This window comes from Scyliorhinus torazame, chromosome 3 (assembly GCF_047496885.1).
Source record: "Scyliorhinus torazame isolate Kashiwa2021f chromosome 3, sScyTor2.1, whole genome shotgun sequence".
Classification (NCBI taxonomy): domain Eukaryota; kingdom Metazoa; phylum Chordata; class Chondrichthyes; order Carcharhiniformes; family Scyliorhinidae; genus Scyliorhinus; species Scyliorhinus torazame.
Genome location: NC_092709.1, coordinates 9,758,271 through 9,782,750, shown reverse-complemented (window position 1 = coordinate 9,782,750; position 24,480 = coordinate 9,758,271). Strand labels below are relative to the sequence as shown.

General features: G+C 48.8%; 1 protein-coding gene across 2 annotated transcripts in view; it reads left to right on the top strand.

The window, feature by feature from the left end:
- The first annotated feature begins 6,914 nt into the window (after positions 1–6,914).
- LOC140408291 (protein TBATA-like) overlaps positions 6,915–24,480 on the top strand; it is a 111,560-nt gene continuing 93,994 nt past the window's right edge. Inside the window, exons 1-2 of one of the 2 annotated variants that reach the window (XM_072495282.1) lie at positions 6,915–7,012; positions 14,953–15,022. In XM_072495282.1, coding sequence (XP_072351383.1) covers positions 14,982–15,022 — 41 coding nt within the window. In that variant the 5' untranslated portion in view covers positions 6,915–7,012; positions 14,953–14,981. Of the gene's footprint in view, positions 7,013–7,437; positions 7,531–14,952; positions 15,023–24,480 lie in introns of those variants that run through there. The other variant, XM_072495281.1, reaches the window with a different exon arrangement.

Below are 24,480 nucleotides of genomic sequence, written 5' to 3'. Positions count from 1 at the left end.
AATTTATACTTGTGTTGTCCTTTGTTCTCCTTGCTGGTAAAGACACCTAGGTAAACTCTTTGAATAAGTAAACTAGCTAAAAATCTCTGAATTGGGTGGATACAACACCATCTTCTTATTTGATGGCATCATTATTTGACGGGCAGCACGGTAGCCTTGTGGATAGCACAATTGCTTCACAGCTCCAGAGTCCCAGGTTCGATTCCGGCTTGGGTCACTGTCTGTGCGGAGTCTGCACATCCTCCCCGTGTCTGCGTGGGTTTCCTCCGGGTGCTCCGGTTTCCTCCCACAGTCCAAAGATGTGCAGGTTAGGTGGATTGGCCATGATAAATTGCCCTTAGTGTCCAAAATTGCCCTTAGTGTTGGGTGGGGTTACTGGGTTATGGGGATAGGGCGGAGGTGTTGACCTTGGGTAGGGTGCTCTTTCCAAGAGCCGGTGCAGACTCGATGGGCCGAATGGCCTCCTTCTGCACTGTAAATTCTATGATAATCTTCATGCAGCTTTAAGCCATTTACAATGGAAAGACCATGTGATTTTCATTTTATTAAAGAGTAAATGCTTTTATTCCCTGTGGAGTTGGACAAACAAACAGCATTTGCATGCGGCATGAAGAATCTACATAGGTCCTGAGATGGCACTCCATAACTCAACTGGATCCTCTGGCGATTCATAGAAACAGGACAACAAAAGGCCATTCAACTATTTGTATCCCTGCTGGCTCCCAGCGAGTGCCACTCCTCTGTCCCTCCCCCCCCACCCCCCATAGCTTTGCAATAGATTAAATCACACAATAGGAATTGCTGATGGAGTCATAACAATTAGTTTCTTCATACCTTCATACCATTAAACGCAAAATCTAGAATAATAGAATCACTACAGTGCAGAAGAAGGCCATTCGGCCCATCAAGTCTGCACCGACTCTTGGAAAGAGCACCCTATCTAGGCACACAGCCCCGCCCTATCCCCGTAACCCAGTAACCCCGCTTAACCTTTTGGACACATAAAATTGGGGGGGGGGGGGGGTGCAAAATTTGGGGGTGAATACATTTTTGGGGGAAAACATTTTGTGGGAAACAAAAATGGGGGGGCATAAAATTGCGGGTCATAAAATTGGATGGGGGCGTAACATTGGGGGGGGGGCATATAATTGGAGCAGCATAAAATTGGGGGTGTAAATGAGCGGGGGCATAAAATTGGGGGGCCATAAAATTGGGGAGGCCATAAAATTGGGGGGCAGAAAATTGGGGGGGGAGAATTTGGGGGAGCAACATTTGGGGAGGAAAGGTTTGGGGCAAATAGATTTGGGGGGGGATAGATTTTGGAGGGGAATGGGGGGGGCAGCACGGTAGCACAGTGGGCAGCACTGTTGCTTCACAGCACCAAGGTCCCGGGTTGGATTCCCGGCTTGGGTCACTGTCTGTGCGGAGTCTGCACGTTCTCCCCGTGTCTGTGTGGGTTTCCTCCGGGTGCTCCGGTTTCCTCCCACAAGTCCCGAAAGACGTTAGGTGAATTGGACATTCTGAATTCTCCCTCTGTGTACCCGAACAGGTGCCGGAGTGTGGCGACTAGGGGCTTTTCACAGTAACTTCATTGCAGTGTTAATGTGAGCCTACCTATGAAAATAAAGATTATTAATATAATATTATTATTATTAAAATTGTGGGAGCCAGAAAATTGTGTGTGTGGGGGAGGGGGGGGGGAGATAAAATTGGGGGTGCCAAAAAATTGGGGTTGCATAAAATGGGGGGACATACAATTTTGGGGTGGCAAAAATTGGGTGGGAGCAACATTTTTTGCAGGGGTAAAAATTTTGGGTCAGAATATTGTTTTGGGAGTGGCAAAATTTTGGGGGAACTTAGGGGGGCAAAATTGGGGCATGACAAAATTTTGGGGGGCTTCAAAATATTGGGGGGAGGCAAAATTTGGGTGGCAATAAAGAAAAAAAACAACCTTTTGGACATTAAGGGGCAATTTAACGTGGCCAATCCACCCCACCTGCCCATCTTTGGACTGTGGGAGGAAACCGGAGCACCCGGAGGAAACCCACACAGAGACAAACTCCACATCGACACCCTAGGCGGGAATTGAACCCAGGTCCCTGGATTGGATTTGATAGGATTTGGTTCATTGTGATGTGTATCGAGGTACAGTGTAAAGTATTGTTCTGTGTACAGTCCAGACAGATCATTCCATACATGAAAAAAAACATAGGACATATATAAATACACAATATAAATACATAGACATTGGGTGAAGCATATAGAGTGTAGTACTACTCAGTAGAGAAGATAAATGAGGAGATCAGTTTAGTCCATAGGAGGGTCATTCAGGAGTCTGCCGACAACGGGGAAGAAGCTGTTTTTGAGTCTGTTCGTGCGTGTTCTCAGACTTTTGTATCTCCTGCCCGATGGAAGAAGTTGGAAGAGTGAGTAAGCCGGGTGGGAGGGGTCTTTGATATGCTGTCCGCTTTCCCCAGGCAGCGGGAGGTGTAGACAGAGTCAATGGACGGGAGGCTGATTTGTGTGATGGACTGGGCTGTGTTCACGACTCTATACTTTCTACCGGTCCTTGGCCGAGCAGTTGTCATGCCAGGCTGTGATGCAGACAGAGAGGATGCTTTCTATGGTGCATCTGTAAAAATTGGTAAGAGTCAATGTGGACATGCCGAATTTCCTTAGTTTCCTGAGGAAGTATAGGCGCTGTTGTGCTTTCTTGGTGGTAGCGTCGACGTGGGTGGACCAGGACAGATCGTTGATGATGTGCACACCTAGGAATTTAAAGCTGTCAACCATCTCCACCTCGGTACAATTGATGCAGACAGGGGTGTGTACGATACTTTGTTTCCTGAAGTCAATGACAGCTCTTTAGTTTTGCTGACGTTGAGGGATAGATTGTTGTCGTTACACCACTCCATTAACTTCTCTATCTCCCTCCTGTACTCTGACTCATTGTCGTTTGAGATCTGACCTACTACGGCCGTCTCATCAGCAAACTTGTAGATGGAGTTGGAGCCACATGTTGCTCCACAGTTGTGTGTACAGGGAGTATAGTAGGGGGAGAAGTACGCAGCCTTGCGGGGCCCCAGTATTGAGGGCCATCGTGCAGGAGGTGTTATTGTTTATCCTTACTGATTGTGGTCTGTGGGTTAGGAAGTTGAGGATCCAGTTGCAGAGGGAGGAACCAAGTACTAGGTTTGGGAGTTTTGATATGAGCTTGGCTGGGTTATGGTGTTGAAGGCAGAGCTGTAGTCAATAAATAGGAATATGACGTAGGAGTCCTTGTTATCAACATGCTCCAGGGATGAGTGTAGGGCCAGGGAGATGGCATTTGCTGTGGACCGGTTGTGGCGGTATGTGAATTGCAGTGGATCAAGGCGTTCTGGGAGTATGGAGTTGATGTGTCTCATGACCAACCTCTCAAAGCACTTCATAATGATCGATGTCAAGGCCACCAGATGGTAGTCCTTGAGGCACATTGCCTGGTTCTTCTTTGGCACTGGTATGATGGTGGTCTTCTTGAAGCAGGTGGGAATCTCGGAACGGAGTCGGGAGAGGTTGAAGATGTCCGCGAACACATCCGACAGTTGGTCTGCGCAGCATCTGAGTGCGTGACCAGGGACTCCGTCAGGACCCGCCGCTTTCCGCTGGTGTTATGAGGCAGCAGTGCTAACCACTGTGCCACCGTGCCGCCCCTATTTCACACCAGGCTGACTCTCCAGTGCAGTACTGAGGGAGAACTTCTCTGTCCCAGTGTCATCCTTCAAGTGAGACAGTCAACTGAAGTAAAAACAGAAAACCCTGGAAATTCTCAGCAGGTCTGACAGCATGTGCGGAGAGGGTAACAGTTAACCTTTCAGGTGGAATATGTGGGGTGGGTTCTCCGTCTCGCCGTACCCATTTTCTGCTGCGGCGCGCCCCCCACCGGCAGCGGGACTCTCCGTCCCGCCAGCTGGCCAATGGGGTTTCCCATTGTTAGCACCCCCACACCATCAGGAAATCCACAGGCGTGATATTTAAATGAAATGAAAAGAATGAAAATCGCTTATTGTCACAAGTAGGCTTCAAATGAAGTTACTGTGAAAAGCCCCTAGTCGCCACATTCCGGCGCCTGTTCGGGGAGGCTGGTACGGGAATCGAACCGTGCTGCTGGCCTGCCTCGGTCTGCTTTCAAAGCCAGCGATTTAGCCCGGTGCTAAATCAGCCCCAGTCTCCCATCGACCTATTTATCCATCGACCGACGTCACAGAGAGCGGGGCTGATATTTCTGCCAAAAACCTTCATGACTTTGAACACCCCTATTAAATCTCCCCTTGGCCTTGTGTGCTGTAAGGAAGAACAACCCAAACTTCCCCATCTTTCCATCAAACTAAATTCCCTCATTTCTGATTCCATTCCAATAAATAATAACAATCTTTATTGTCACAAGTAGGCTTACATTAACACTGCAATGACGTTACTGTGAAAAGCCCCTAGTCGCCACACTCCGGCGCCTGTTCGGGTACACTGAGGGAGAATTCAGAATGACCAATTCAACTAACAAGCACGTCTTTCAGGACTTGTGGGAGGAAACCAGAGCACCCGGAGGAAACCCACGCAGACACGGGGAGAACGTGCAGACTTCGCACAGACAGTGACCCAAGCCGGGAATCGAAACTGGGACCCTGGCGCTGTGAAGCAACAGTGCTAACCACTGTGCTAGAAAATAGGAGCAGGGATAGGCCATTTACCCCTTCTCTGCTCTGCTATTCAGTACGATCCTCTATCTGACTGGCATACTCCTGCGCTCTCCCCAGACCCCATGGCACCTTTAACAGTTTAGAAATCTATCCTTTTCTTCTTCACTATATTCACTGAGTTGACCTCCAGAGCCATCAGTGGTAGGAAATTCCAGAGGTTCATCCCCCTCGGAGTGAAGAAATTTCTCCTCATCTCAGTCCCATATGGTCAGCCTTGTATCCTGAGACCACGGCCCCGTGTTCTAGAGCCCCCCCCAGCCAGAGGAAACACCATCCCCGCACCCAGGGTGGGATTCTCCGACCCCCCGCCGGGTCGGAGAATCGCCGGGGGCTGGCGTGAATCCCGCCTCCGCCGGTTGCCGAATTCTCCGGCACCGGATATTCGGCGGGGGCGGGAATCGCGTCGCGCCGGTCAGCAAGCCCCCCCCCCCCGGCGATTCTCCGGCCTGCAATGGGCCGAAGTCCCGCTGCTGGAATGCCTGTCCCGCCGGCGTGAATCAAACCACCTCTCTTCCCGGCAGGACCAGGCAGCGCAGGCGGGCTCCGGGGTCCGGGGGGGGGGGGGTGCGGGGCGATCTGGCCCCGGGGGGTGCTCCCACGGTGGCCTGGCCCGCGATCGGGGCCCACTGATCCGCGGGCGGGCCTGTGCCGTGGGGGCACTCTTTTCCCTCTGCCTTGGTCACAGTCTTCATCATGGCCGACACGGAAGAGACACCCCACCCTGCGCATGCGCGGGGATGATGTCAGCAGCCGCTGACGCTCCCGCGCATGTGCGGACTTCCGCCGCCCGGCGAAGTCCTTTCAGCTCCGGCCGGCGTGGCGCCAAAGGCCTTTCCCGCCGGTCAACGGTACACCAACCACTCCAGAGCGCGCCTAGCCCCTCACGGAGAAATCCGCACCTTTAGGGCAGCCCGACGCCGGAGTGGTTCCCGCCACTCCATCCCGCTGGGACCCCCCGCCCCGACGGGTAGGGGAGAATCCCGCCCCCAGTCTGTGCAGCCCTGGCAGAACATCAGGCGGGATTCTACAGTCGGCGACGGCGAAATCACGTTCGCCGATCGGCCGGAGAATACCCGTCTCCGACCAAATCGGGGGCGGCGCCGCTTTGGTGAAGCTCCGTCCCCTCCAAACCGGCAGAATCTGGGAGTACACCGCGCGCCGTATCAACGGCCTCAAGACGTTAGCTGAGTCCCAAACCCGATGCTCCACCGCCGAGTTCCCGAAGGCGTGAGTCTCTCATGGTCTCACCGTCAGGAACTCGGCGTGTCAGCTGCGGACTCAGTCCTGCACCGTCACAGAAGCGGTAGGGCCGATCCACGGGCAGGTGGGACTTTGTCAGGGGCTGGGGGCACAGTTGGGGGGGGGGGTGGTCCAGGGCTCGCGTGCCGGCCAACGGGGGTGGGGGGGGCACTATTTCACAGGCCGGGTCTGCATGCGGCGGCCGCCGTACGCATGTGCGGCCAAGGACCCGGCAATTCACCGGGTCGTATAGGCAGCTAGGGGTGGGTGCTCTACGTTGCCGGCATGCTAGCCCCCAGCTAGACGGATCATCAATGGCCGTTTTGCGCCGAATTTTCAGCCGTTAAACGCCACCGTTCCCATGCCAGCGTGAGGACATAGCCTGACAATCAGAGAATCCAGCACTATACATTTTAGTGAGATACATCCCCTCTCATTCTTCTAAATTCCAGTGAGTACAGAGGCTCCCAATCTACCCCCATGGGACAATCCTGCCACCCCAGGGACCCCCTCGCTGGAAACGCTTGCCCCTTCTGAAATTTACCTGTTTAAATGAACAATATTTTTTTCCCAAGCTGAAAGAGGAGTGTTTATTGCAGCTAAGTGTTACTTTAGCTTGCTGCCCGTGTCATTGTGAGGTTGGTAACACGTCGAGAACAGTGATTTTCATTAATGCCCCCTCCCCCCGCCCGGTGGATGATTTAACCCTCCGGATTCTGAATTAAGTTCCCCTTGAACCTTTGCGTTTTCTGTTGTGTCCTCCATGTGTGTTTGGTAGAGATTTGCCCTGTTGTCACGTCAGTCTGGTCGTGTCTGAGTCGTGTTCTGACCAGGTTTCGGAGCGGGTGGGGAGAGGGAGGAAGGGGGGCAAGAGAGAGGGAAGAGGGGGGAGGGGGGGGGGGGGATACAAAAAAAAAGTTTGTGTGTTTCCAAGACATCGACAAGTTCAACATCAGAGTTTAAACTCCGCTTGAAATTGGAAGTCAGGAAGAGGGAGAAGGTCAGACAGACAGCAGACAGAAGAGAACAAAGTTAAGGTAAGGAAGGTAAAATGAGTGGAGGAATGAGTGAAAGTGTAGAGATGAGAGTAACACTGCCACAGGTCAACAACAGCAATAAAGTGACTGGTGCTTCTAAACCAGACCCCAAATTCTTATCTGTAAGAAAGAGACATTAGTGGATTGATGTGGTGTCTACACTCAGTTGATGTGTGGGTGTGTTTCTAAAGTAAGGTTAGGAAATATTACTGTGCCCACCCCATACTGACCTTTTTCAATTATTACACCTCAGTCAATGCGGTGTGATTCCTGTGTTTGTAGTTAGGCAGATCTCCCTCTCTCCCCCTCCCCCCCCCCCCACACACACATATACACACACACACACACAAAGGATAATTTTCATTTCGTAACAATCGCTCTTTCTTGATCGGTTTTGTGTGTTGGAGAGGATGCCTCCCCCCGCTGGGAGCCCTATCCACTCAATCTGCTCATCACCGACTGACCAGAATGGCGAGAGATCCTCTTTCGTCCAATCGGCTCATTGCTATTCCCTACAGGTTGGTTCCTTGTAATTTCCACCCCCTCCCCCGCCCCCCCCCCCCCCATTTAAATCCTGTTTTAAAAAGGCTTCAAATGTTCCTTCCATCACCCCCCTCCCCCATCATGTGCAGCAGAGTGGACATAGATCCATCTCATGTTATCTATAATCTCCAAAACTGCTGTATCCCAGTGTGTGGGCGGGGCTGGGGGGGGGGGGCTGGGTGAGTGTGTTTGGGGTGGGGATGGGGGTGCATGTTCAGGACAGGCCGATAGATAGGGATCAGTAAATCTATCCAGACAGTTTCAATTACATCATAAACCATGACACCAAACGCAGCACAGGACCATCAGCAAGATCCAAGGGGTTGAATTAAACTGGTGCCCTTCACATTGTCTGACACTACGAATAAATTGAGCAATTAGCCCACGGGGTAATGGAATGTTGCCATCCCACACTCCCCAATGGCGCTCCCACCCTTGAAGCGAAATGAGCTGGGAGCTTCAAGTCACAGTGTAAGGACCCAGCTGTAAGTAGTTGTGAGAATAACTCTATTAAAAATAGAAGCAATCTGGGAAGGGAACAACAATTAACAAAGAACAAAGAAAAGTACAGCACAGGAACAGGCCCTTCGGCCCTCCAAGCCCGTGCCGACCATGCTGCCCGTCGAAACTACAATCCTCTACACTTCCTGGGTCCGTATCCCTCTATTCCCATCCTATTCATGGATTTGTCAAGATGCCCCTTAAATGTCACTATCGTCCCTGCTTCCACCACCTCCTCCGGCAGCGAGTTCCAGGCACCCACTACCCTCTGTGTAAAAAAACTTGCCTTGTACATCTACCCTAAACCTTGCCCCTCGCACCTTAAACCTATGCCCCCTAGTAATTGACCCCTCTACCCCGGGGAAAAGCCTCTGACTATCCACTCTGTCTATGCCCCTCATAATTTTGTAGACCTCTATCAGGTTGCCCCTCAACCTCCGTCAGTCCAGTGAGAACAAACCAAGTTTATTCAACCGCTCCTCATAGCTAATGCCCTCCATACCAGGCAACATCCTGGTAAATCTCTTCTGCACCCTCTCTAAAGCCTCCACATCCTTCTGGTAGTGCGTCGACCAGAATTGAACACTATACTCCAAGTGTGGCCTAACTAAGGTTCTATACAGCTGCAACATGACTTGCCAATTCTTATACTCAATGCCCCGGCCAATGAAGGCAAGCATGCCGTATGCCTTCTTGACTATCTTCTCCACCTGTGTTGCCCCTTTAGGTGACCTGTAGACCTGTACACCAAGATCTCTCTGACTGTCAATACTCTTGAGGGTTCTACCATTCACTGTATATTCCCTACCTGTATTAGACCTTCCAAAATGCATTATCTCATATTTGTCCAGATTAGGGCAGCATGGTGGCGGAATAGGTTAGCTCTGCAGCCTCACGGCGCTGAGGTCCCAGGTTCGATCCCGGCTCTGGGTCACTGTCCATGTGGAGTTTGCACATTCTCCCCGTGTTTGCGTGGGTTTTGCCCCCACAACCCAAAGATGTGCAGGGTAGGTGGATTGGCCACGCTAAATTGCCCCTTAATTGGAAAAAAATGAATTGGGTAATCTAAATTTAAAAAAAATATAATAAAATATTTGTCCGGATTAAACTCCAACTGCCATCTCTCCGCCCAAGTCTCCAAACAATCTAAATCCTGCTGTATCCTGTGACAGTCCTCATCGCTATCCGCAATTCCACCAACCTTTGTGTCATCTGCAAACTTACTAATCAGACCAGTTACATTTTCCTCCAAATTATTTATATATACTACGAACAGCAACGGTCCTGGCCCTGATCCCTGCGGAACACCACTAGTCACAGCCCTCCAATCAGAAAAGCACCCTTCCATTGCTACTCTCTGCCTTCTATGACCTCGCCAGTTCTGTATCCATCCTGCCAGCTCACCCCTGATCCCGTGTGACTTCACCTTTTGTACCAGTCTGCCATGAGGGTCCTTGTCAAAGGCCTTACTGAAGACCATATAGACAACATCCACTGCCCTACCTGCATCAATCATCTTTGTGACCTCTTCGAAAAACTCTATCAAACTAGTGAGACACGACCTCCCCTTCACAAAACCGTGCTGCCTCTCACTAATACCCGCGAATGGATGCAAATTGCCCTATATTTCTGCTCAGTAACCTCGTGAAAGTTGTGGGTTGGCCCTCAAGTTCTCTGTGAGCATTAGGAAATTGCTGTATTTACACCGTAAACACAAATGAATCTTGTCACGAATATTTAGGGCTGGTCTTTGAGATCCTAAGGACCCTCTAAGTGATGTGCTGCATTGCGGGACGTCAGTGAGGGAGAGGGTAACCTGGACACTTTGTTCTAGGAGGCAAACACTTCCCTCATGTTGGGCAGAACTTGAGAGTTGGTCGGTGGTCAGGGTCAGGAGGGTGCGACAGGTATGGGGGAGCCAGCATGTAGTGATGGAGCAGCCTCACAATTTTGGACATCTCTTCAGTGCTTGCGAGGAAGGTGGAGTGGGAGGGGGAGTATCCAGTTTTCATGGGCCTGCTATGAAAATCTGAGGTGTTGGGGATCGAATTGAAATATCAAAGTTAATCATCTCTGGATTGTTAACTGAGCCACGCACCAATTGGCAGAAGGTCAAACAGATTAGAGAATTAAATGCGTGGCTCAAAGTGTGGTTTTGATTCGCGGGGCATGGCCTCAGTATTCAGGGAGGAATGAGCTATTCTGTTGAACCGGGCTGGGACCCGTGTCCCGGCCAATCTTGGAACTAGGGCTGTGGACAGCGAATTAAGCTCAGAGAGGTGGTGGGGGTGGGGTAGTTTGTGTGAAGGAAGAGTTAGAAATCCAAAGAGGGGGCAGAACGGTGGCGCAGTGGTTAGCACCGCTGTCTCACGGCGCAGAGGTCCCAGGTTCCATCCCGGCCCCGGGTCACTGTCCGTGTGGAGTTTGCACATTCTCCCCGTGTCTGCGTGGGTTTCACCCCCACAACCCAAAGATGTGCAGGGTAGGTGGATTGGCCACGCTGAATTGCCCCTTAATTGGAAAACCAAGAATTGGCTACTCTAAATTTTAAAAAAATAACAAAATAACAGAAATCCGAAGGGAAAGGTCACGGCATCAGAACAGCACAATGATCAGGGTAAAAACAAGCAGAGTGCGACAGGCATGGACAGAGAGATGAACAAAATATGTTCCCTGCCAAATAAGGAAAATGTAAGGAATAGAAGTAAAAAAATAAAATTGAAAGTTCTTTATCTGAATGGAGGAAGCAACTGCAGTAAGATAGATGACTAGTGGCACAAATGGAGGCAATGATTTAGATTTAATCGCCATTACTAAAACATGGTAACCTGTAACCTATCACCCCCTTACTTACCGAGAGTCTATCTAGCTCTGCCTAAAGATATTCCAAAACTCTGCCTCAATCGCCTTTTCAGGAATAGAGTTCCAAAAGCTCACGTCTCTCTGAGAGAAATTTTCTTTGCCTCAGCTTCGTTTTAAATGGGCGATGCTTTAAACATTTTTTTAGAATACCCAATTCTTTTTTTTTCCCAATTAAGGGGCAATTTAGCGTGGCAAATCCACCTACCGTGCACATCTTTGGGTTGTGGGGGTGAGACCCACGCAGACACGGGGAAAATGTGCAAACTCCACATGGTCAGTGAAAGGGGCCGGGATCGAACCCGGGTCCTCGTCGCTGTGAGGCAACAGATGCCTTGTTTTTAAACAGTGACTACCTAGATTTAGATTCTCAATTCTAGTTCTAGATTCCAGAAAGACCCATCCATGGCTTACTCAGGTGTTTAAGGTTAATATTAGATTAAAAGAAGAGACTTACAATGTTGTAATAAAAAACAGTAGCAAGTCTGAAGATTGGGAATGTTTTCAAAACCAGCAAAGGGCCACCAAAATGCTGGTAAAAAGGGAAGAAACAGAAAATGAGAGGAAATATAAAACCATATTGTAAGAGTTTTTATATGTATATAAAAAGGAAGAGAGTAGCTAAAGTAACTGTTGGTCCCTTAGAAGCAGAGACAGGAGAAATAATTATGCGGAATAAGAGAATGGCGGAGGCAATGAACAAAGATTTTTGTCTGTTCCACAGTAGAAAACACAACTTTCACACAAGAAATAGATGGTCATCTAGCGACAAAAAAGAGTGGGGAAATAAAGGGAATGTCAGCAGATAAAAAGTATGGATGAAACCTAAGGGGCTAAAAGTTGACAAATCCCTGGGACCTGATGACCTATAACGTTTGCTGGTGTTTCTGCTCCACGCGAAGCCTCCTCCTCCCGCCCTACCTCATCTCGGTGTTTCCTTCTCATTTCTTCCTCATTCATGAGTTTATCCAGCTTCCTCTGAAATGACATTGTGGGAGCGAGTTCCACACTCTCACCACTCTCTGGGTGAAGACGTTTCTCCTCGATTCCCATTTGGATTTATTAGTGACCGTCTTACATTTATGGCCCTCTGGGATTTTTTTCTCTAAATTTAGAGTACCCAATTCATTTTTCCAATTAAGGGGCAATTTAGCGCGGCCAATCCGCCTACCCTGCACATCTTTGGGTTGTGGGGGCGAAACCCACGCAGACACGGGGAGAATGTGCAAACTCCACACGGACAGTGACCCAGAGCCGGGATCGAACCTGGGACCTCGGCGCCGTGAGGCAGCAGTGCTAACCCACTGCACCACCGTGCGGCCCACGATGACCTAAACCTAGGGTTCTAAAGCTGCAGAGATAGTGGGTGTGCTAGCTATGATTTTCCAAAATTCCTTAGATTTGGGTGGAAGGGAGTGGAATGTCGGCGAGGATTGTTTGGTGAGGAGGGAGGAGGGGGTGGTGTGGTGGGGGAGCCCCCAATATTTCTGTCATGGGGGCTGGGGGCCATTAGACAACAGCGTTGATTGGGGCGCCCTTTAAAGATGGCCCCCCCCGATGTCTTAGGAGCCAGCTTCCGGCTCTATGTGCCCCCCCCCCCCCCCCCCCCGTCAGAGTGACGGCGTAACCACCCCCACTCATTCTGTTTTGTCAAAGAGGCTGAATATTTGGAGAGAAAACTGGTCTGTGCAACTGGAGAGTGACACGGCAGTTTTCAGTTTCTGCCTGACACTTGCCAGATTCTGGAAACATCTCGCCAAAGAGTTTGCAGATGGATATAGATGTATCGAGTGAGTGGGCAAAAATCTGGCAGATACCGGGCAGCACGGTGGCACAGTGGTTAGCACTGCTGCCTCACAGCGCCAAGGACCCGGGTTCAATTCCGACCTTGGATGACTGTGTGGAGTTCGCGCGTTCTCCCAGTGTCTGCGTGGGATTCCTCCGGGTGCTCCGGCTTCCTCCCACAGTCCAAATATGTGCGGGTTAGGTGGGGTTACACGGATAGGGCAGGAGAGTGGGCCGACATAGGGTGCTCCTTCGGAGGGTCGGTGCAGGCTCAGTGGACCAAATGGCCTCCTTCCGCACTGTCGGGATTATATAGATGCTGTGGATATGGAAGTAGAACTCAAAATAGAGAATAGTAAACCCCTCTGGTCTGAGGACTGAGGGGTTAATAATTCTTCTGCTTCCACTGGCTGCGTCTGGTTTACCTCCTCAAACTTCCTAAACTGGCTACTTTTATACAATTTGTGCTGATACAAGAGCAACTTTTTGTACAGATTTATCTCTAACCTTGACCTTATCTCCACAAACATACGTAGGAATGCGCTCAAGAAGCGGGACTGGCCATTCGGCCTCTCAAGTCTTTTCCACAAATCGGTTATTTTAGCAGATTTCGGTTTTAAAATGATCAATTAACCACTCCCCCCCCCCCCCCACCCCACACTCCGCCACAGCTCAGCAAATGTTTGGTGGGGGAGAGAGTTCCACATTTCCACGGCCCTTTGAATGACAAAATGTTTCCTGACATCACCCCGAGTGGCCCCTGTTGTAATTTTAATGGTTAACTCTCCTTTGCTCTGGGCTCCCCATTAACCAGGGGAAATAATTTACCTCTATCATCCCTGTCAGCTCCTTGAATTCATCTTAAGCACCTCAATGAGATTGCCCCTTCATGTCCTGCACGCCAAGGGAATACAAGGCCAGACTGTACAATCCAGCCTCATAATTTAACCTGTTCATTTCATCTTAGTTTGCCTTTAACAGTCTGAAGCATCAATAATAGTAGGTGTCAGTAACGTTCGTGAGGGCCCACTCACCAGCCTGGAAGGGGGTGCGGGGGCAGATGCCCTGGCATCCGCCTCGTTCATTGCTCGGAGGCGAATTCTGCTGAGCTGGAGACAGGTAATGCCACCTGGCGCCTCGGCGTGGCTAGGTGACTTGATGGAATTTCTCCACCTCAGGAAGGTCAAGTTTACAGTGAGGGGGTCGCTCGAAGGCCTTACATTTTGTAAAGATTTAATCACCTGCTAATGGTCGCATTCCAAGCATTGTTTGGCATCTTTGAATTTGTCTATATATGTGTTTCTGGAACGTACCTCTTCATTCACCTGAGGAAGGAGCAGCGCTCCGAAAGCTAGTGACATCGAAACAAACCTGTTGGACTTTAACCTGGTGTTGTAAGACTTCGTACTGTTACATTTTGCTCTTTAAGGAATTGGTCACTGTTAGCAGTTAGTCGGGGGTGGGGCATGGATTGTTCAGTTGGGTTTTATTTCTGTATTGGGGCATTTCTGTTACTCCTGTTTGTAATAGTTTGATGTTGGTGTTATATTGTTTTGGTTGTTTGTTTTTGATATAAAATATAAAAAGTTCGCTAAAAATATTGTTAAAAAAGACCATAAATGTCCATCCGAACCTCGGCACCGAAATCGCGATTGGCGCGGGGGCGGAGAATTGACGTCGAAGCCGAAATCCGCAGGACGCCGCTCCCACGATTCACCCGGTCGCTGGAGAATGCTGCTGTCGTTCTATGAAGCCAACATCAACATCGAAACTGAAGTCAAAGAATGTTCGACCACACGAGGACTATGATGACAAACAGCATTCCAATGCTCGTGCTAAGTGTTACTCAGATATTGACCCCACGGTTTGAAGATTTGGAGCAGCACGGTAGCACAGTGGTTAGCACTGTTGCATCACAGCGCCAGGGACCCGGGTTCGATTCCCGGCTTGGGTCACTGTCTGTGCGGAGTCTGCACGTTCTCCCCGTGTCTGCGTGGGTTTCCTCCGGGTGCTCCAGTTTCCTCCCACAAGCCCCGAAAGATGTGCTTGTTAGGTGAATTGGACATTCTGAATTCTCCCTCAGTCTACCCGAACAGGTGCCGGAATGTGACGACTAGGGGCTTTTCACAGTAACTTCATTGCAGTGTTAATGTAAGACTACTTGTGACAATAAAGATTATTATTATATTGTTTGACTGCTTGCTCCCAATAGGCTGTAAATTCATCATATCTTAACTTTTACTCTTCTGCAGTGCTGTGAAACATATGTAAGGCTGTAGCGATGCTAGCAACAGATTCCCAAGGGGGAGGCACCGGATATTTGTAAGTTCAAGTTTTTCATGCAGCTAGTTTTTGTAGAATTAAATAGAATTGAGCGCCCAGAAACTCCAGTGGGCAGCACGGTAGAACTGTGGATAGCACAATTGCTTCACAGCTCCAAGGTCTCAGATTCTATTCCGGCTTAGGCCACTGTCTGTGCGGAGTCTGCACATCCTCCCCGTGTGTGCGTGGGTTTCCTCCGGGTGCTCCGGTTTCCTCCCACAGTCCAAAGATGTGCAGGTTAGGTGGATTGGCCATTCTAAATTGCCCTTAGTGTCCAAAATTGCCCTTAGTTTTGGGTGGGGTTACTGGGTTATGGGGATAGGGTGGAGGTATGGATCTTGGGTAGGGTGCTCTTTCCAAGAGCTGGTGCAGACTCGATGGGCCGAATGGCCTCCTTCTGCACTGTAAATTCTATGAAATTCTATGAAACAGACTCCAACATCTGCGTCACCCTACATATTCTTCCAATCCTTTTTCCCTCATCAGTTCACCCACTTTCCCTATTAAGAGGTTCGGTGCTATTTGCCTCAGCAATTCCTGTGGTAGTGGGTTTCACATTGTCACCACGCTCTGGCCTTCTCTCCCTCTTGGAATTATTTGTCTTTGTCCACATTTCTGGCCCCTATTCCTGGTCTGACCCACAGATGGGAACATCTTCCCGATGTCTACCCAGTTGAACTACTGCATCATCTTAAAGGCCTCTACCAGGTCACCTCTCAGATTTCTCAATTCTGAGAGAACAGAGATCAAATCGTTTGGTTTCATAGAATTTACAGTGCAGAAGGAGGCCATTCGGCCCATCGAGTCTGCACCGGCTCTTGGAAAGAACTCCCTAACCAAGGTCAACACCTCCACCCTATCCCCATAACCCAGTAACCCCACCCAACACTAAGGGCAATTTTGGGCACTAAGGGCAATTTATCATGGCCAATCCACCTAACCTGCACATCTTTGGACTGTGGGAGGAAACCGGAGCACACGGAGGAAACCCACGCACACACGGGGAGGATGTGCAGACTCCGCGCAGACAGTGACCCAAGCCGGAATCGAACCTGGGACCCTGGAGCTGCGAAGAAGAATAAAATATTTGGAATTAGGCCACAATGCAGGTCTGAACAAGTTCCCATAGGACAAATATATGTTTTGCTGCATTAAAAATCTAAAAATAAATTGCCAATCGGATCCCATTTGGAAGTGTTTTCTAGATTGGAACTTTGGGAGTGGGTGGAATGATAATCACACAAAAATATGGGAAAGAGTGGAATATTAAAGAGCTATTTTCCCAATAAGCCTGGTCCTTTCAACAATTCTATACAATCTGCATTATTTTCTATACTTAAGAGGGAAGGGAATAACCATTTTCCAACACTTTCAATTTCCCCGCCTCGACCGTCCTCCCAGGCAGTGCAACCCAGACCACCACCACTCTCTCGGTAAAGAAGCTTTTCCAAAGATAATAAAGCATCACTCGAGGATTTCACCATATACAAATGGTCATTTTGTAATACAAAACTGGAGCATTGCTGAACAAAAGAGACAGGCTGTCAAAGCTTTTCATCTTGTACTCACCAGGACAGATTCGAAAGAATACCAATACTAAAGTGAACAACAATTTCACAGAATCACAGAATAATACAGTATAGAAGAGGCCTTTCGGCCTCTACACCGACGCATGAAAGACATCTGACTTGCCCACCTTATCCCATTTGCCAGCACTTGGCCCATAGCCTTGAATGTTGTGACGTGCCCAAGTCCTCATCAAGGTACTTTTTAAAGGGTGTGAGGTATCCCGCCTCTACCACCCTCCCAGGCAGTGCATTCCAGACCATCACCACCCTCTGGGTGAAGAACCTTTTCCTCAAATCTCCCCTAAACCTCCCACCCTTACTTTGAAATTGTGTCTCCTCGAAACTGACCCTTCAATAATATTTATTGTCACAAGTAGGCTTACATTAACACTGCAATGAAGTTACTGTGAAAATCCCCTAGTCGCCACATTCCGGCGCCTGTTCGGGTACACAGAGGGAGAATTCAGAATGTCCAATTCACCTAACAGCACGTCTTTCGGCACTTGTGGGAGGAAACTGGAGCACCCGGAGGAAACCCACGCAGACACGGGGAGAACATGCAGACTCCGCACAGACAGTGACCCAAGCCGGGAATCGACCTTGGGACCCTGGCGCTGTGAAGTAACAGTGCTAACCACTGTGCTACCGTGCTGCCCATGTCCCAACTAATGGGAACAGCTGCTCCCTATCCACCCTGTCCATGCCCCTCATAATCTTGTACACCTCGATCAGGTCGCCCCTCAGTCTTCTCTGCTCCAGTGAAAACAACCCAAGCCCATCCAACCTCTCTTCATAACTTAAATGTTTCATCCCAGGCAGCATCCTGGTGAATCTCCTCTGCACCCCCTCCAGTGCAATCACATCCTTCCTATAATGTGGCAACCAGAATTGCACACAGTGCTCCAGCTGTGACCTCACCAAAGTTCTGTACAACTCCAACATGACCTCCCTGCTTTTGTAATCTTTTCCTCAATTGATCAAAGGGAGTGTCCCATAAACCATTTTCACCATCCTATTAACCTGCTCTTCTGCCTTCAGAGATCTATGGATAAAAACGCCAAGATCCCTCTGTTCCTCAGAACTTCCCAATTTCAGGCCATTCATTGAATATTTCCTTGTCGTGACTCCTTCCAAAGTGTATCACCTCACACTTTTCAGGGTTAAATCCCATCTGCCACCTTTCTGCCCATTTTTAAAAATAAATAAATTTAGAGTACCCAATTCATTTTTTCCAATTAAGGGGCAATTTAGCGTGGCCAATCCACCTAACCTGCACATCTTTGAGTTGTGGGGGCAAAACCCACGCAAACACGGGGAGAATGTGCAAACTCCACACGGACAGTGACCCAGAGCCGGGATCGTACCTGGGACCTCGGCGCTGTGAGGCTGCAGTGCTGGCCACTGTGCCATCGTGCTGCCCATTTGACCATCCTGTCTACATCTTCCTGTAACCCAAGACACTCAGCCTCACTGTTAACCACCCGGCCAATCTTTGTGTCATCTGCAAGCCTACTGATCCTACCCCCACACAGCCATCTATGTCATTTATATAAATGACAAACAATAGCGGGCCCAGCACAGATCCCTGTGGTACACCACTGGTCCCTGGCTTCCAGACACTAAAGCAGCCGTCTATCATCACCCTCTGTCTCTGACAGCTAAGCCAATTTTGAATCCACCCCATCAAGTTCCCCTGTATCCCAAGTGCATTTGCCTTCTTTATAAATCTCCCATGTGGGATGTTGTCAAAGGCTTTGCTGAAATCCATGTAAACTACATCAACTGCACTACCCTCATCTATACACCTAGTCACATACTCAAAAAAATCAATCAAATTTGTTCGGCAGGTCCTCCCTCTGACAAATCCATGCTGATTATTCCTGATCAAACCATGCCACTCCAAGTGGAGATATATTCTCGCCTTCAGAAATACCAATTCTAAAGGGAACAGCAATTTATACTGCAGGGGAAGAGAGTCCTAATCAGTTGGCAAGTGGACTCTGACTGGTCGGAGTGATTGGCAACACTTGCTGAATGTTCCTCAGTGTGGTAAGAATTACACTATTGAAAACCAATTTAAGATTGTCAGTTGGGCTCACATTGTGGTTCACCTATGCCTTCCAAAAGCTACATATAGTCACACACAGAGCCCTGGCCTTTGCAGATAGAAGGAGCAGCTTCCCCCCATTGAGCCTTTTCCAATTGAAGCTTGTGGGACATCTGTTTCCTGGTGCATTGTCCATAGCAATACCTTGACCATCAGAGTCAATCTGTCTGGTTTGAATTTGAGCAAAAGCTTGGCAATTAACAGTTCCCTGGTGCATTCTCCAAGGCAATGCCTCCATCAATCAGAGTCCACTTGACAACCAATCAGGACTCTCTTCTTGTGCAGTATAAATTTTTGTCCTCTTTACAATTGGTAAAACAGCACAGGAACAGGGCCTTCGGCCCTCCAAGCCTGTACCGGTCATGATACTACCCTTGCCAAAACCCTCAGCCCTTCCTAGTGCTGTATCTCTCTATATCCATTCTATCCATGTATTCTTGAAAACTGTCCTGGTGAGTCCAAGATGAAAAGCTTCAGCAGCATGTGTCTTTTCCCAGCAATTTCAATGTACCTTCTGGGGTAAGACTCTTCCCTCTGAGCCAAAAGGTAATGGGTTCAAATCCCACTTTGGAAATTGAGCAAACAATCCAGGCTGACACTTCCAGTGGAGTGCTGATGGAGAACTGCACTGTCAGGTCTGCCATCTTTCAAATGCTACTTTATCAGGCCACTGTTTCATTGGTGTTTGTGGAAGCTTGCTGTGTACAAATTGGCTTCCTATATTAAAATACTGACTACAACTCATGGATGGTAAAGTACTTTGGGGCTTCCTGAGGTTGTGAAAGATGTTTGATGAATGCAAGTTCTCTATTTCCTTTCTTTATTTAATTGTGGCTGGTTAGATATAACAGGTGATATTTCCATAGTTCCTGCTGAATTGGAGCTATGCGGTAGATGTACAGTTTGTCCACTCACAGTACAGAGCCTCTCCCTGGGGGGGGGGGGGGGGGGGGGGGGGGGCGGGGGGGACACATTGGGAATGTGCCATGATTTTCCATCCATTAAAATAACCAAACAATATATCATGCACCATTGAACATAATGTCTTGACTGACGCTACCAAAGGACAATGCCGAGATTTTGCAAGTAGAAAGTTAACCCTTACTTAGTGTTTTGTTAACCCAACATGTCCAGCATAATACATCGCATCCAAACACCATAATTTCAGCCCAATCGTAGTAAGGGACAGAAACCAGGACAACAGGTGCTGTGTCGAAGTTCCCAATCCCCATTTCCTTCAAGTGTGTAAATCCTGGGCAGAACGGTGGCGTAGTGGTTAGCACTGCTGCCTCACCACGCCGAGGTCCCAGGTTCGATTCTGGGTCACAGTCCGTGCGGAGTTTGCACATTCTCCCCGTGTCTGTGTGGGTCTCACCCCCACAACCCAAAGATGTGCAGGGGAGGTGGATTGGCCACGCTAAACTGCCCCTTAATTGGAAAAAATGAATTGGGTATATTCTTTTTAGAAGTGTGTAAATCCTGGTGTTGTGATCCATGATCCATGGCTGAAAACATTAAGCCGAGGTCTCTCTGAGTTTGACCACTTTTGTGTTAGTTCTGAATTATGGAACATAATAGTGTCCAAGGCGGGCATCTGTTGAATACCTCGAATCTGACCTTTGCCCTATTTCTGGCCATCATTTGAATTCTGCCCCAAATCCACTTCCGGTTGGCTGGTTTAGATTAAATTGAATGAATCACGTGAAGTCCATGTGCAGAACTATGTGAAGTCTCTCTTGAAATTCGACTAAAAATCAGGCATCAATTTAAGTTCCCGTAACAGCCTCCCCGAACAGGCGCCAGAATGTGGCGACTAGGGGCTTTTCACAGTAACTTCATTTGAAGCCTACTTGTGACAATAAGTGATTTTCATTTCATTTCATTTCATTTCAAGTTACCTCCTCAAAGAATTCCAGTGAATAGCTGAGGCTCAACGTGTTGCCTTGGAAATTGGAAAACCCCTCAATCCCTCAACCCTCTACAATCTTTAGCTGTTGCACATTTCATTATTACTGGTGTTAAACAAGCTTCTTACATCATTCCTTTTTTGATCATTACATTCACATTAAGGGCGGCACGGTGGCGCAGCGGTTAGCACTGCTGCCTCACGGCGCTGAGGACCCGGGTTCAATCCTGGCTTTGGGTCACTGTCCGTGTGGAGTTTGCACATTCTCCCCGTGTCTGCGTGGGTTTCGCCCCCACAACCCAAAGATGTGCAGGGTAGGTGGATTGGCCATGCTAAATTGCCGCTTAATTGGAAAAAAACAATAATTGGATATTCTAAATTGGGATGATTGCTGAAGGTGCTTTATAAATTGTTGCTCTTATTAGCCTTAGTTTTATTAGCTCTAATTCTGTCCCCTTTGCTCCCGAGTCGCCAGGTATCTTTCTGATACCGCCACGTGGTTCAAGCTCAAGTAATGATTAATAATGTAGCACACCGCTTAGTAAATGTTAAATCAACGATCATTTATTATATACAGCAACAAATACTTATACAATAATCCTACTTCTAGACTATTACCTACCACTAAAGGCCAATGCTTAACTTTGGTGATGGCCCACCAGGTCAGGGATACGAATGGTCTATCGAATTGGGTCTGGCCTGCGGGATTCAAAAAGGCTGGTACGGGTCGATAGTCTGGAACACCTTTCTGGTAGCGATCGCTGGAGTAAGACTTACTTGGTTCTTCGGCGAAGGGTCTCTTGAAGGTTGCGAGTAGGAGAAGAAGGGTCGATCTGAACTTGACCCCTATTTTTATAGTCCCTAGGGGCTTCCCGCCTCTTGGGGCGGACCTTGACCCTGGTCCCAAGTGATTGGACTTGGTCCCAATCACTGGGTTCGATATGCTCCAATAATGGGGCGATTACTTGATTGGGGGGTGGTCATCTACCTTTCTTTGTCTCAGCCACTGCTGGCGCCGAAAGGTCTGGATCAGCTTTCAATTGCTAATTTGTAGCAATTGTTCCCGGGGATGGCCGATTAAACTGCAGATGGCTGGGTTGATGTGCTGTTAATGGTTGCAGGTATCGGTCTGGGCCGACTTCCCCAGAGCCGAATACACTGTTCTGCCTGCAGCTGTCCGTTTTGAGTCCTGTTGGCTGATTTTCCCATCAGCCTCTTTAGTTCGCCATTTTAGATCGGGGTTTGACCAAATACTCGGGAATCAGCCATTTTAGGTGGCTACATATCCTCCTTGTGATCCTAACGCGAAGCGTGAAGGATCACATAAATTTTGTTCTTTCCATTCCCTGACCAGGGGGGCACCTCCTACATGGCCACTGCTCTGACACTAGCTATGCACAATATTTTTTTACCTAAACAGTTCTAAGGGCACTATGTCAGACAGGGGCATGCATTTACAAAATAAAACACTTTACCTAAATACGCTATACTCACTAAACATTGCATTATCCTATCTTCCTAAAACATACAACAACAATCACAACATTTAATATACTCTTTCCTGGCTTGGCAGTCAAGCTCAGGATCATACATATTTTTTTGTTCATGAAAAGTTTTGTACATCTTTTTATTTACAGTAAAAACGCAAGTGCATGTTCTTTATTATTTTGTTATAGGTCGTGGGGGTCGGGGGCCAGGTCGTAACCGAATATAGGGGATCTGATCCTATATACCGGGGTTCGAGCGCGGTACGCTCTCCTCCATTTGCGGAGGCGCATAGTCTGCACTACACAGCAGAGTATTGCCAACGCTAACAGTGCTTCGATCACGTAGGACAGGGAGTACCAGGTTATGAACCTGGCACACCAGGAAGATGCAGTGTCGCTGGTGACTGGGCTTTGGGTACTGCGGGGCAGTGAAACATTAACGGCAGGGAGGTTTGAAGTAATGGGGTCCGCGTTCCTGCGCAACCAAATGTGCATCAAAAGAGTGTTGAGCACGATGAAAGAAGTCCCCATGGCTGTCCTGGTTGTCCTCTTTCCTTTTCCTTCTTGTGTTCTTTTGTTTTCTCCGGTCCTGGAGCCTCTGGAGTTCTGTGAGAACAAGCATAGTATCTGTAACTACCTTGGTTTAATATCCGGTATGTTAATGTGTCTGTCCTTTTGGGGCCAATTGTTCCCTTATAATTGGTCACTATGTGTGACTCCCTCATTTTTTTTTTCAAAACAAATTTTAGGACACGGCACACTTCCCAATGACGGACCAGTGCTGATTTACCATCCAAATGTTCCAGGATGTAAATAGCAGATGGCAGCAACCGAAAGGTCGCCTAAACAAATAAAAACTTTTTGAAATGAAAAATGCCAAATGAGGTGCGTATGGGCCGCGACGGGTAAGATTTGGATTGAGTCCCCGGGTAGGACGGCTACCAATGCCGTATCTCCCCTACCCGAGCGGGCAAAAATGTAGTCATCGTGGTGGGGCTGCTATAGTCATTCTATCCTTGAATCAGAAGAGCAGCTACGATCGGGCGTCTGGTACCCGAACCGGTATGAGCTGAAGTGTCTGCAGACAAGCTAGTTCCACTGAACAGGCGTCCGGTCTGCTGACCAGGTATCGGCAGATAAGTTGGTACCGCTGAACAAGCGCCTGGCCGCGATGGGTCTCTGAGGGCAAGAGCTCAGATGTTTCAGGTAAATGGGTGTGTTACAGTGAGAAAAATTCTCCTGTCGGACAAACAACACTAAACAAACGTACGAACAACATAAAACATCCTGCAGGTTCCATCAGGAAGGACAACACTTCTCCCAAGTGTTTCCTTTAAACATCATGTGGACACCTCAGTTCTCGGTTGCGAACAGGGTCGCAAAGGGGTTGGCGGTTTGGGAGTCAGACTCGAGGTCGTCCCCTTCTCCCGGGTGCCAAACTCTGGAGTGAATTAGGGCTGAAAGGGCTGCTTGGTGTGAGTTGGGGTTGCTTTCGTCGTTGCGGACAAGTCTGTAGGAGTTGTCGCGGTGCCAATAAGTTGTGTCGAGTTGTGTCGGGACAAAGTCGGGGTCGTCCGTGTGGTTCGGTGGTCGGTGGTGGGATTTGTTTAGAAAAGTGATCATGAAGGGATCACTGGAGTCAAAATCGGAGTCGCTGGGTGTGGGTCCGGTTGTATGGGGATAGTAGGGAGGCGTGCTGTGGCTATTGTCCGAGTCACAGTCGCTGTCTCTGCTGCTGGAGTCTGTGGGCGTTCCGGGGCGGAGTGTATATTCTGGGGGTGGAGTCGAGGTCGAGTCCGTGGCTGGGCTGGACGTGGTGGGGGTTGGTCTGGTTACGTTGGCTGTGGGCAGGGTGTGGTCTGCTGCGTCAAGCATGACGTGGTGGGCGTGGTTTGACTGTGTTCCATAAGCCTTTAACTGGTTTATATGAAACCACGCAGTCTTACCATTTGGGTATTTTATTTTGTATACCGATGGGCTTACCTTATCCGTAATGGAGTACGGACCCGAGTATTTTGGAGACAGGAATGTGCTGGGGTTACATACAGACAACATCACTTGTTGTCCTATATCATACTCCGTTGCATGCACTGCCTTATCAAAACAGGCCTTGCTCTGCTTCTTTTTGGTGCCCAATTTAACTGTGGCTGCTAACTGAGCCGTTTTTACATTAGCAACTAATTGCTCCACGGCTTTCTCGTGGGTGAGGGCCGTAACTTCAGGGCTGGTCAGGTCTAAACCTAACAAGTATTCTGTCCCTTTCATGGGGCGTCCAGTTATAAGAGTGTGTGTGTGGGGTGTAACCTGTGGAGGTGGAAACAGTGTTACGCAAAAACATCAGCGCAAAAGGGAGGACTGAGTCCCAAGTGGTGTTGTTCTGCTGGACCATT